We start from the raw sequence: 13829 nt of genomic DNA, 5'->3' as shown, positions 1-13829 counted from the left end.
TTGAATCTGGGGTATCCAGAGCTGCTTGTTCGTCTCTGATTTGCTTTGTCTTGTATTTCTGGTTCTCACAGTATCACCTCCACAGGAAAAATTCGTCAATCTTGAGGGGCCAGGTGGGCACAAGCCCAGCACTGAACTGTGCTTTATGGCACGCAGTAGTTAATATAGCTACTCTTGTTTGCCCCCCAAACTTCGTTTTAAACAAAAAAAGAAAAAAAAACCTCTTAAGCACTCAATCACCCAAAGAGGACTAAATTTAGTTTCTGAAAGATATATATATCCATACACACACATATATAAAAGCCTGTGGCTTGATTAGAGTTTCAGATTATACATCTTTTCTTTTCCTCTCTCCCCAGGGCCGATTACTGGAAGTCTCAGCCAAAAAAATTCTGTGATTACTGCAAGTGCTGGATAGCGGACAACAGGCCTGTACGATGGTGTACTGTACTATGTCAATGATTTTGAAATTCTAGGAATTTGAATTACAGGCTTGTAACATCACTTCTGATTCTGATCTATGCATGCATGAAATTTGGGTTTTAAAAATGCCTTTGTAATACTTGTGATATTTAAAATACATTATGTGAGAGCCAGATACTTACACACACGATGGTGGTGCTGTTCTGCGTGGCAGTACAGATAAGAACTAAAATATCTGACCCCGCTTTTTCTTCAAGTTCTGTAACTTAACATTTGATCTCCCTTGAAATGTTGTCCTTGCCTATTCCTAGCTTTCATATGCAAGTAGAAACCAAAACCTGACGTGTACATACTGTTTATGTACAGTAGGCCTGGTACAGCCATCACTCTCAGCATTTGAAGCAGGTTTCTTTCATTTCACACAGCCCACAGAAATGTTACTGGGTTACAGAAAGGTGTTTCTGCCCCAAAGATGCCTTTCATAGACTACTAGACCCATTGGTTTCTCACTTAGAAATAATTGTTGCATTCCTGACTCGATGCCAGGGGTGCTCCTGGAGCTGAGCTTCATCTGGTTTACAGTTCGATACCTGCAGTCCGGAATGACAAACGTGAGCTAATTGGTTCACTTCTCTTCTTGCAGTCAGTGAAGAGAAAAACATATTAAAGGTGGGGATTTGGGTAACTTACAAACTCTGTCTTGAAATGAGATGGCTCATCCCCCGGTTGTGCATCCTCTGCATGTCAGTTTGTGCAAAGAAACGTTAGGATTACTAGGTCAGGCTTAGGCACTTGACATCTGGACGTCTAAATGAGCTCAGATGTTTTTTGTGAGACCTTCAGGAGAACTTCTACTCTTGTACCTTGTAGAGCTTCTGAGTTCTTTCCAGTTCTCACTGGCTTCAGCCTTTCCAGCAGCTTTTTGGCTTGCAGTGTGTTCTGGTGACCTCAGTTCCCCAACTCTCCTACTTTGCGCTTCTCTCTCTCTTTCTTTTTCTGATTTGTGGACCTGGAGACTAGTTTAAATCAATGGGATATTTGTGGAGCATAATCTAATTAAGCGCCACAGCTAATATTTAGAATGCTAAATAAGCTGTATAGAACAAGATTTTTAAAAGCTTGCATGAAAACAGAGGGTAAAAAAAATCAGGCGATGATGTTTGGAAGGATAGCATGGAAAAGGAGCCCAGACTCCCTGTTATTTGTCTCTGATCTGTGTGCTGAATGGTATTATTTGAAAAATTTCGAATCTTAGAAAGACAGAATTTTATTATACATTTTGGAGTGTTACTGATTTTTCATAATTTCTATGTTGAGTGTTTCTCAAGTGTTCCTGAATTTCGATAGCCATTATATAGCTGTTGTGTTTACTGTGTTTTCAGACCAGATTATGTTTAGGCTTGTTCAACTAAGTTTAGTCTAGTTAAATTCTAACTAAGTAAAATTAAGTAAATTGTAATTGTATAATACATATTATTTTTCTTGGTTTCTTCTCACTTTGAAGAGCATTGAGTTTCATGAAAGAGGAAAGAATCATAAGGAAAATGTCGCAAAAAGAATTAGTGAGGTAACTCAAATATCTTATTTGCATGAATGCTTAATTTTAATCTTGTTCATTGTCAGACTCTTAATTTATTCGCTTGGGGTTTTTTGTTTTGTTTTAGATTAAAAAGAAAAGCTTGGAAAAAGCACAAGAAGAAGAAAACATGTCAAAAGAATTTGCAGCAATGGAGGAAGCTGCAATGAAAGCCTATCAAGAGGATTTGAAAAGGCTTGGAATTAAGCCAGGTAGTTCATATAGCTGCCAAAAGATTAAAGACAGAATTGAACGAATATTGAGTAGGAAAGTTTTTTTTTTTTCTTAAATTAGGTTTTAAGGACATGAGAGGAGGCCTTCAGGACTGTGTTTACTCATTTAAAAAAAAAAAAAAAAGAGTCTGCAAATTGCCAGTAGTAGTTGTGGTACAGAATGTTTTTAGCTATGGTATCCTCTGGTCCATGGAATAATCCAATTTGGAGTAGAAAAATTAAACAATGCGATAACAAACAGTAGACTGTAGTTGGTGTTTTGAATCAGTGGTGCAGCTTCCCTTAGTTAATTTTACATTTCACTTTTGCCAGTTGGAGACAAAAGTTCCTGTTGAGTAGGAGAGATTGGGTTCCCACTGGTGTCAAAAAGCTTAGATGGGAATCTACTCAGCTTGCAGTTCAGCAAGTACTTTTGTTCTGTCCATGTGAAGACATACTGTCCTTTAAAAAAAGTTAGTAGTTTAAAAGTCCCGTAGAAGCTATCTTCTTTCTTAACTCCTTTAGTTTCTTTTTGTTGCTGATTAGTTAGAGCTCATTGGCCATTACAGTTTTTCTCTTTATGTTATTTGGGCTTCCTTATGACAATATAGTTTTGCTACAATGCAGGATTCTTTGAATATAATCTTTTAAGTTTACTTGCTATGGGTGTAATACTAATGAGTGAAAATACTCATAAGAAGAAAATTTCCTGTTGTTGCTCCAGGATGACCAATATTTAAGCTCACGTTATTACTCTTTTTGTAAAAGAAAGTGTTACTTTCTTTAAGACGATGTAGGTCAAAGTTCGACACAGAGTAAAACACAGAGTAACACAGTGGAAACGAAAGAGAAGAAGGAAAAGAAAGAGAAGAAGGAAAAGAAAGAGAAGAAAAAAAAGACAACTCAGGACACCTCAATGCCAGCAAAAACTGAAGCAAAGGAGTGGGTGCAAGGATTGTCTCCCGAAGGCTATACCTATTACTACAACACCAGAACAGGAGGTAAAAACTAGTGAGGGGCAAATGCAGATACAGTTATTGGATGTAAATGGGAAAAGACTACCTGCATTTCTTTACTTTTCTGCTCTGTTAGTAGTAAGCTGATTGTTAAAATGTGAACAATTAGGTGGAGTTTTGATATTTGACATTTGAGAGGTATCCAGAACTTCAGACCGGTTTTGCCATTTGTCGGTAATGGAAGAATGCAGTAATTCTGGAAAATGTTGAGCATTTCAGTAGCTAAGTATACAAGAGATCAGTGTGTTCTTCCTAAAGAAACTTCCTGATCAGGAATGTGAAATAAATTCACTGTGCCCAAGTAAATGAAAGCAGTTATGGGTTGCTGACTTTATTGTTTCTTTCCATGTTTACACGATTTATCTATCTGGCTTCTGCTGAGAAGCTATGTGCTATGATCTATTTTAGAGCAGAAAAGCAATCCTCTTTTATGAATCATGAGAATATTACAAGTTGTTTTGTATAAATTTAATGATTGACATTAATGTTTACTCTAGTCTTTCTTCGTACAAAATAACTTCCAAAAGGCAAAAATCTTGTGTTTAATTTCTTCTGGGCTATGCTATCACTTTAAAAAAAACATACATTTTTTGTATCAAAATTCCAGTATCTGTGTACCAGCCATATTTTAATAGAGTCTGGAAGGTTGTTAGTCCCAGTAAAGCCAACCGTAATTATAATATTTTTGTTAATTGTTTATACAATAGGTTTGATTTATATTCCAATTAGGTGAATCTGTATTACTGGTTTGTATCTGTGCTTACATCAGTGTCATACCCTTTAGATATGTTTTTTCCTAAAGATTATTAAAGGTAAACAGGATTGAACAATGGGTAAAATATATTTTTGTTTTTCAAGAATCACAGTGGGAGAAACCTAAAGGATTCCAAGGCAACTCTCAAAACTCAAAAACGGTAACCACGTACTATTTTTCATACTTTTCTTTGTCCTTTTAAACACTTATCAAAAATAAGCAGTTTGCAAGTCTGCTGAAAGCAGAAGATAAGTTGTTTGCACTTAAACCCAAGGGGAAATGGGTTTAAGTTGAAGGAGAATAAATTTAGATTAGATCTTAGGAAGAAATTCTTCAATACAAGGCTGGCAAGACTTTGGAATAAATTGCCCAGAGATGTTGTGGCTGCCCCTCCCTGGAGGTGTTCAAGGCCAAGTTGGATGGAGCCTTGAGTAGCCTGATCTAGTTGAGAGGTGTCCCTGCCCATGACAGGGAGGTTGGACTAGATGATCTCTAAGGTATCGTCCTTGGCGCACGTTTGCGCTGCCAGTGAACCAGTTCACAGCGTGAAGACATCAGAGTTTAGGTTAGTGCCCTGTAGGCTTGTTTCCTTGTCGTCAGCTCTCTGGGTAATCGGAGAAATGCTGATGCGGGGAGAGGAGGAGCTCCCTTCTTGGCAACGATTTGAAGTTAGCTCATCTTGGGTGTATCATAAACACACACCTTCAGCCTCTGATATCTGTCGAATGCCACATGGCTGTATTTTTGCCATTCCTCCCTCCCCCTGCTCAGTGACTTTGTGGCGTCTTGAGTTATTTTTGTTATTGCTAAAAACAAGCATTTGATTGCTCCCTTATTTAGTCTGAGCTAAAGATATTAAGAACATTCCAGATCTCTTAACAGGGACTCACTGCCCAGAAATTAGAGGATGTGCTTGCAATATGTAGTGCAAGTGAGATTCATGGACTCACCTTGTTTAACATCACGTTAGCTTGCTGCTCAGGCTTTGAAAGAGGTGGAGAGAGCAGAGTAGCATCTTGAGACCACCTGTGACTTGAGTTAGGTTGGCATCGTGCTTGTTAGCATTTATGCAGTGTGCCTGGTGTCAGGTATCTGCTGAAAACATCTGAGAACCAGATATAAAATGCTCAGGATCTAGCTCTTAACAAAAGGTGTGGGTTGTATTTAAAACTAGGTTTTTGTCCTTTTCTACTTCCGTTAAATAAATTTTCCTTTTCTTCTTTTGCTGAAACTAGCACACTGAAAACTCTTGAGAGCAAATAGCTGAGGAAACTTGCTCGCTGAAGGCTTTCTTGCCTTTGCCTGCTCTGAACCTACTGCTCCAAATTTTTTTGCTGCTTACAGAGCGGGTGTGAGAATTTTAACTTCTGATTTTCTTGTGCTTTTTAAAACGATGAAGTTTTACAGAGCATTAAGCAGATACGTGTCTGTGCAAAAGCCTATCTACGTGTGTATGTGTCTGTATATACACACACAGACATTTATTAATGCAAAAATAATATTTAGTGAAGCTATATAGATGTTCTGCCTAATTCAGGGGAGTGAGCAGTACTAGTATTTAAGCAGCAGTAAAGTAGTTGGACATATAAGTGTTCATGAAAATCAGGTTCTAAGGAAGATGTTAAGTCATGGGTAATGACCATCTTGTTGTGGCTGACTTTGCAAAGCATCTTTATTTTAATTACATATCCACAAAGACAAACCAGCAACTTCTGCCACATTTCATTTATTAATCAATAGGGAAAAACAGTGCTCTCTTGAAACTGTTGATTCTTTACTAAAGAAGTACATTCATTGGCATGCATTCTTGGAAGGTTGGATTCTTCAGTTGTTTTGGGGAAAGATCTGGTTTGGAATAAATTTTAGGTTTATTTGTTTGTTTATGTTTAATTTGTCATAGTATTTATTGGCATTGGTTTTCTGTAGCCCTCACAAAACCCCAAGTCTTCCAGAGAAATTTTTTCTCCAACTTTACTAAAGACAGTAACACAAACAGGAAATTAGAACCTCAGAGGTAGATACTTCATAAAAGAAAAAGCACCATGTAACATAATGGACTGTAGAATGATTTGAACTGTATGGCAAAATGTACTATACTGCATCATGCCAATTATCCACAGTTTGAAAAAAATGGTGTGTGTGCATTTGCAGTATTTTAAGTTAAGCAATTCAATCGCATTTGAGTCAAAGGGAATACTTGCTAATAGCTTTAAGGGTTCAAGCTTTAAAACAGTAAAAGTATGAGCAAAAAGTACTCAAGGGTTGAATAGTAAGTAAGACTTTGGCTGATCCATAAAACATTTTTAATTACCTCCTCTATCTTTTTCTTAGGCAGCAGAGTGGGTAGAAGGTGTCAGCGAAGAGGGTCATACCTATTACTATAACACACGAACAGGAGGTAAGGAGAGCTTGTTTTCTGGTTAAGCTGTTTAAAATGTTTTTTCAGAGAAACATTTTGTATTGCAAATAACTGCATTTTCAGGACATTACTAAATTCTGTATTATTTAAGCTGCTACCTTAGTTGAACTGTTCTTGTTGCTTGACAGTACAGCTTTGTAGTGTGTACAGCTTTTGTCAGTGTGTATACATTTGTGCTTCATAGCTTTTTTTAGACATTCTGTTAATAACTTTAACGTATGGGTCCTTCTTTTATACATACATATTGAAATTATAGTTTGGAAGCCAGAAGGGGGCAGGATTTTGTGTTGACAGGTGTGTAGGACTGAGTAAGAATCTCCTGAACTTTGCCCCGTGCTTACATGGCATTGATAAGAGAGTCCAGAATCCTACCTCCTACTTATTTTTCCCTTCTTTTCACCCACAATGGGGAACTTTCTTCTAACTCCCTCAGAACAGGCATCTGTTTTCTAAATCTGTTTGAATCATTTTAAGGTCAGTAATGCCTTTCTGGAGAGCAACTGATTTTATGCTGGCTATGACTTTTCCCTCTGCTGTTGAGTATGAAGTGGCATTTTTAATGATGCCGAGAACAGGAAAAAAGCCCCAAAATTTTCATTTTTTAACATGCTACTCCCCTGCCTGAATGATTTGTGATTTCTCTTTTTGAAAGGGAAAGGAGATGCTGGTCATTTTTTGACATTGACTTCTAAGTCCAGATATATTTTATGCCTTTCGTTGTTTCGTTTTTATAAAGTTCTTCATCGACAAATAACACTCCCTAATTCTAAATGTTATATTTGGTAAAATTTTGACTTGTGAGATGCTAAAGTGATCTCTTACTTTTATATAGCCATAAGTGTCTTGGAAATGCTTAAAAATTCCTTATTGACACTAATCCCACCCTCTGAAAGCAAGACAAATTTTTAGCCGGCGGCAATAGTTGTAGTGTCTCATCTCAGACATGTAACTGAGGAGACCGGTATCTCTCCACTTAGTGCTGTGAGTCAGGCTTGGGAAGGCTGCACCGCGCTGTGCTGGCTGCGTGTGGCACCCAGGAAAGGGAATTTTTCACAATTGCTAGATGTAAAGCTAGGTGACAGCAGTACTTGTAGGAGACTGTTCTGTTCATGCAAGTCACTCGTTGGCAGTTTCGTACACCTTCTTCAGGATGCATCTAGGCACGTGCCTGTTAATCATAGAATCATAGAATTGTTGGGATTGGAAGAGACGCTAAAGGTCATCTAGTTCCAACCCCCCTGCCATGGGCAGGGACATCCCCCACTAGATCAGGTTGCCCAGAGACCCATCCAGCCTGGCCTTAAAAACTTCCAGGGATGGGGCTGCCACCCCCTCTCTGGGCAACCTGTGCCAGTGTCTCTCCACCCTCATGGGGAAGAACTTCTTCCTAACATCCAGTCTAAACCAATCCATCTCTAGCTTTAATCCATTCCCTCTGGTCCTGTCAGTACTCAACATCCTAAAAAGCCCCTCACCAGCTTTCTTGTAGCCCCCCTGAGATACTGGAAGGCCACAATAAGGTCTCCTCGGAGCCTTCTTTTCTGCAGACTGAACAGCCCCAACTCTCTCAGTCTGTCTTCACAGGAGAGGTGCTCCAGCCCTCTGATCATCCTCGTGGCCCTTCTCTGGACACGCTCCAGCACGTCCATCTCTTTCTTGTGCTGTGGGCTCCAGAACTGGACGCAGCACTCCAGGTGGGGTCTCACGAGAGTGCAGTAGAGGGGGAGAATCACCTCCTACCTTAAGTATGGGACTTCTTTAGAAGTAGATAAAATAATTGGAAAAATGGAGTTTTGTTACATTTGAAATCTTACATAAAATCACAGGTTAAAAGTTGGTGTGCCTTATCTTTACTAAAACCAGTTTTAAGACCATGGACCCAACTTTTATTTGTTTCCTCAGTGTGTTTGCTGGAATGCTACCTTGTAATTGAAAGGGTGATCATATCCTGAACATGCTTCCCTATCTTTTCAGCGTGGTGTTTCTATTTCCCTGTTTGCTTGACAGCTCTTTCATTAGAGCTCTAATGCTGCCACATCGAGTAGCACAGGGCTTTACCTGCCTGGAGAGCCGAGGCTCACAGCTCTCGTCCTTTCCCTTTTCCTGTCTTTGTAATTAGTGGTCAGCTAAATCAAACAGGCACCTCTAGAGGGCAGTTTGTCTCTCCTGTGTAAGGATGAGAGGGACGACAGCCTTGTGGACCGCAGTTTTCTTAGGCGCTAATTAAAACAAGTTTTATCAACCGCGAACTCAGCTGTCATGACTGTACCCCTGCTGGGAAGTGAAATGTTACCCTTCTGATTCAGTTTATTAAAACAAACATGCTGAGCAAAGGCAAAAGCCTTGTGCCAAATTATTTGCTGTGTTTTGGTGTCAGGAGGCACTGGTTTTGAAAAACAGTATTGTCAAAGCAGTAACAGATCAGAATTAGAAACATAAATAATGTGGCTGTTCAAATATCTTGGACAGTATCTACGTGGGAGAAACCGGCTGGTTTCATTTCATCTTCAAATGAGAAGAGTCCACGTGACAAGTGTGCGGAAACAGATTCTGAATCAGACTCAGAAGACAGTGAAAATGGAGGACAGAGTTCAGAAAGAAATTTCAAGGTAAGTTTTCAGATTTATTTTACATACAGTATTAATTTTCTAGCATAAGATGATTTGTCCTTTATCTCTTGTGATAGGCTGTACTCACTGTAATGAGGTTAAACTCTGTGGCTGAAGGTAGATGTTTGCACTTGTTTAAATAGTCAAATGAATCTCTATTCAGTTATTTGCTCCATCGGTAGGATTGTTCCAGTACAGAAAGCATGATCTTGCTTTCTGCCCACCAGAAGTCTCATGAATTCTATGAGAAATGCGATGTTCTCTGAGAATGGTAACTGTCATCTCTCTGAAACAATCCTCAAAATGGTTTGGATTTCAGTGTGAGGATGACTTCAAACCTTCAGCGGTAAATGTGGCTGCCGAGAGAACTTTAGGGAGCGGTTTTGACTGAAAATGACATGGTTGTAGTTTGAGAAGAATGTTGGCAGCACATAGTACAAAATCTGTGTCAATTATATATGTATTTTTGTCTTCAGATTTAAAACTTAAGATAAAGGGTGTGATTATGGCCGTTGTTGGGTCAGATGGTTCTTCTGAAACTATTAGTTCAGAACAGTCAGAGACAGTTTAAATATAAAATACGTTCATAGACAGGTGTTAATTCTAAAATTATATTTTTGTGTCATTGTGCGTCATTATAAACTATTACCATGTATTAGCTGAAGTCTGTGTCTCTACATGCACAGAAAGCCGTATGTGAATTTTGCCTTTTTTTTTTTTTTTAAGACATGCTAAGCTTGATTTTTAAGTACTTCTGCAGTGGCTACACCTTTCTAACTTCAGCCTTGACAGATGGGGTTTTCCAGCTTTAAATTTTTGTAGCACTTAAAGGTTTTTTTCAACTCTGTACGTGATGAAATCTCAAGGAGGAAAAAAAAAGATTTTATTACAAGTGGGTTTATTGTTTCAAGTTACTCTTGGTTAAAAAGTATGAATAGTAGATAATAGTAAATAAAAGATGTAAAATAAAGCTACATTGTGTTTTTATTTAGGCATTTTTGCTTAAGGTGGGTTTTTTCCTCTTTAGAGGAAAGGAGATAATGGTGAAGAATCAGAGGAAGGGAAAAAATCTCCCAGAGCTAAAAAGTTAAGTCCTTATGGGAAGTGGCGAGAAGTTAAGCCAGCAGAAACTGTTGATAAAGAGGAGAGTACATCAGCTTCCCAAGAAGCATCTAACAAGACCAACACTCAGGGAAAATGGAGAGCAATTCAGGAAGTAAAAGAAGAGGAAAAAGAAGAAGCAAAAGAAGAAGAAAAAGAAGAAGAGCCATGGTGAGGATTTCTTTACTCTGGTTATTTTCATAATACTTGTTTCCAGAATATTTGTTTTCATGAGCTGGAGCTTTTTCTTCTGAATTCTGGCAGCGTTAGCAGAGCAGTCATTGGAAATGTAGCCCAAATACACTTCTTTCCACAGTGATTAATAGTTTCCCATAGTGGATAGCAGTGGTGTTTTGGTTTTAGTGTAGAAGTTTACCATGAGTACACAGTAAAGTGATTTAAAGGATCATTGTTATCATTTTCCTCAGAGGCTGAGTATCAGCTATTTAAATGTAGTTACTCTAAGCTTACGTTCCTTAACAATGTCTCCTTCAACAGTCTGGTTCAGCTGCCTCAGGAGCTCTTGTGACTGTTTTTTTGACTGCTTCCAGCCTTGGAACAGCACAGGCAGCTTTCTGAGGGCGTCCAACTTCCAGGCTAAATTCTGTTTCTTCCTTACAGTTAGTTGGGCTAACTCTGCCTGGAGTTCAAGATCAATCTTGATCTTCTAGGACCACCAGCAGCCTTACCTTGATGGTACTGGGTTAGCACTGCTTTGAATTCCTTCCCTGTGGGATCGATGATTACTGACATAAAGTCTGGTTTTTTAGATTCTGAGTTATTTCTGCCTAAGCCTGATACGTTTGGCTGAATTACTTCTACAAGCAGCAAATAATACAACATGACAAAGTGAGAAATTAACTGTTCACTTGAAGGACACAGCCTAAAAGATACCTTTTTTGTGTGTCTTACTTTCACCTGGTATTGCTGTAAAATATTTCTGATTCAGCTGTTCTTGTTCCCTGATTTCCCTTATTTTGAAACAAAGTTAAGCAGAAACAAAACAAAATTCTCTACAACCTTTTCTGCTGTCACTGTGGGTAAGTTGTGGAGGCTCTTAGTGTGGTGGGAGACGCTTTCTTTAGTGATTTAACTAAGGCTGTTAAAGACAAAACGTGTAATGTAGTTATGCCAGTGTTTAATCTGGAAGTTGTCTCCCATCTCCCATGTCCAGCTGATGTATTGCAGATGTTTTCATGACATGCAGCTCATCAGGAGGTTTGGTTTGATTTGATTTATTGCATAATGCCTGACATGGCTCATTTTTGTTCTGGTGAAGCATACTGGCTTTTAGGGCTGTTTTTTTGTGAGGTCCTCTAGAGGTCTGGAGAAATTAGGTTTTAGAAAATGAAAACAGTCTTTTCCCTCATACTCAAAGAATTCTCCAGCATTTTGGTTCTAAACTATTCAGCAGGTACGAGTTTTGTCACTGTTCAAACTAAGTGAAGCACAGATGCGCTCCTCTGGAGATGATAATGTGTATGTGACACCTCCTGTATTGGACCAGCTCGCTGCTCCTGGACTCTAGAGCTGATTAATTCCTTCAGATTTTTGGAAGGCACTATCTGAAAAAAAGTGCTTTCATCTACTGAACCTCCTATATCACTCAGTACATTAAAATACAGGCTTAAGGTACACACACACATGTGAGACAAAAGCAATTGCTCATTATTTACTTTAAATTGAGGCTAGGAACAGGGCCAACCACTTCAAGGACGTTTACGTTTTTGGGAGGCTGCAACAATCACATTTTCTTGACTGTTGACTTGCAGTCATTCTCATGGCTCTTGTCTGGGTGTTTGAGCTGATCCATGTCTTCCTTGAAGTGTAGGACCTGAAACTAGGTGTGTTCCACGAGCTGATGTCAGACTGACGCTTGGCAGTACTGAAAGATTTCTTGTATGGATCGGCCAGGAAATACTCTTGGCAGCAGGGTTATGCTGGTGTGATTCCTGATGGACTTGTGGTTTAGATCATTTTCTGTGAAGTGTTTCATTATTCTCCACGCAGTGTTTGTGCCACAGGTTATTACTGTACAACACAGTGTTGTTGTGTTGACCTCTTCCAACCGATTGGTTATTTTCAGCTGATGTCTGTGATTTGTTCGGATCAGTATTAACTGAAGCTGCTTCTCCCAACTTGGGGTTCCTGGCTGAGTTGGTAAACCTGTGCTCTGTTCTGTCAGGCAGACCCTCAAGATTGGACACTTCACAGAATCACAGGTTGGAAGGGACTTTTGGAGAGCATCTAGTCCAGCCCCCCTGCCAGAGCAGGATCCCCTAGGGCAGGTCACCCAGGAACGCGTCCAGGCGGGTTTTGAAAGTCTCTGGAGAAGGAGACTCCAGAACCTCCCTGGGCAGCCTGTGCCAGTGCTCTGTCACCCTCACAGTGAAGAAGTATTTCCTTACATTTAGGTTGAACCTCCTGTTTTCCAGTTTGTGATCATTGCCCCTTGTCCTGTCACTGGACACCACTGAGAAGAGTCTGGCACCGTCTTCCCGACACCCACCCTTTAGTGATTCTGTGATGAGATTTCCCCTCAGCCTCCTCTTCTTCAAGCTGAAGCTACTCCATAGTGTTTCGGCAGTTGCCAGCTAGTGACTAACTACCCTTTTTTGGTGTTCTTAAATTTAGGCATCCTCAGCCCTGTTGTCCTTTGCAGGACTGGTTACCTGATGAGTGCTAGGGCCATGCTACAAGCTCGGTACAGAATGAGGCCTTAATTTTTTTACTTTTTTGTGGCAGCCCACACGGAAGAAACAATGAACTTTTTTTTGGTGGTGTTTTTTTGGGTTTTTTTTGTCCTGATCCCTGTTACGATGATGATCTTGGCTAGAAGACTGCATCTAGTTTAAAGCTGCTTTGCTAATCACACGTGGGGGTTATTGTCTGCAGTACACCCTGTTGTTTTCTCTGTGTAGATTAACCCTTTTGTGTTTTCCTCTCTTCTCCCAGTGACACAGTGGACCTGGAGCTTCCTAGTACAGAGAGTGACAATCTAGCACCTCCGGTGCTGGAGATTCCAGAAGATGAACCAGTGATTTTTAAGGAGAAGACAGTCACCTCCCTTGGAGACCTGACAGAAGGGGTGCCGACATTTAAAAAGAGGAAATTTGAAAATGGAAAATCTAGAAATTTAAGGCAAAGACTAAGTGATCAGTAATACTTAACAAATCATTTCAGATTCTGTTTGAGCTAGAGTGAATCAAAAAGTTTAATATTTTAAACAGGCTTTTATAAAGAAAAAGTTGGATAGAAATTAAGGATTTATAGGTATTAAAACAGATGTGAGTTGCAATATTTTTTTATTTTATTTTGATGTGATTGGTTTTGGAATGGAAGTTTGTGTTATATTACTTATGCAATATTGTAAATACTTTTTTTTTTTTATTTTAACCATACTATTTTAAGTTCAAATTGCTCTGTGTTGGCTCTTTTAAGTACATTGCATAAGGTTTTTTACTCCTTTTCTAAGTGTGGAAGAATGTAGTAATCCTTAATCAGGCAAAAATGGTCCAGACCTTTCATTTGTACAGAGGACCTGGCTCAACAGCATGTACCAGAGAGTAAAATCATCCCCCCCAAGATTGTTTATGTGTAGTTGTTGCCCAACTAATGAGTAAAAATATTGTGCTTACTAACCTTTGGCTAATCACTTGCAAAATAGTAGCTGGTGAGACTGCCAAGATTTCAAACAGATCATTTGAAAGCTGTTTTTA

At 39.2% G+C, this 13829-nt stretch overlaps 1 protein-coding gene across 1 annotated transcript; it reads left to right on the top strand.

Moving 5' to 3' along the window:
- Positions 1-359: 359 nt before the first annotated feature.
- Positions 360-13273, top strand: WBP4 (WW domain binding protein 4; the record flags this gene model as incomplete). Its single annotated transcript, XM_009865400.1, has 9 exons — positions 360-432; positions 1928-1990; positions 2088-2211; positions 3000-3212; positions 4086-4141; positions 6313-6379; positions 8870-9009; positions 10037-10281; positions 13066-13273. Coding segments are annotated over 9 exons (1189 nt in total), but the record flags the coding sequence as incomplete, so codon positions are not given.
- Between the last annotated feature and the right edge of the window lie 556 nt (positions 13274-13829).

Source organism: Apaloderma vittatum, unplaced genomic scaffold (assembly GCF_000703405.1).
Source record: "Apaloderma vittatum isolate BGI_N311 unplaced genomic scaffold, ASM70340v1 scaffold16792, whole genome shotgun sequence".
NCBI lineage: Eukaryota > Metazoa > Chordata > Aves > Trogoniformes > Trogonidae > Apaloderma > Apaloderma vittatum.
This window is presented reverse-complemented; position numbering and strand designations above follow the sequence as displayed.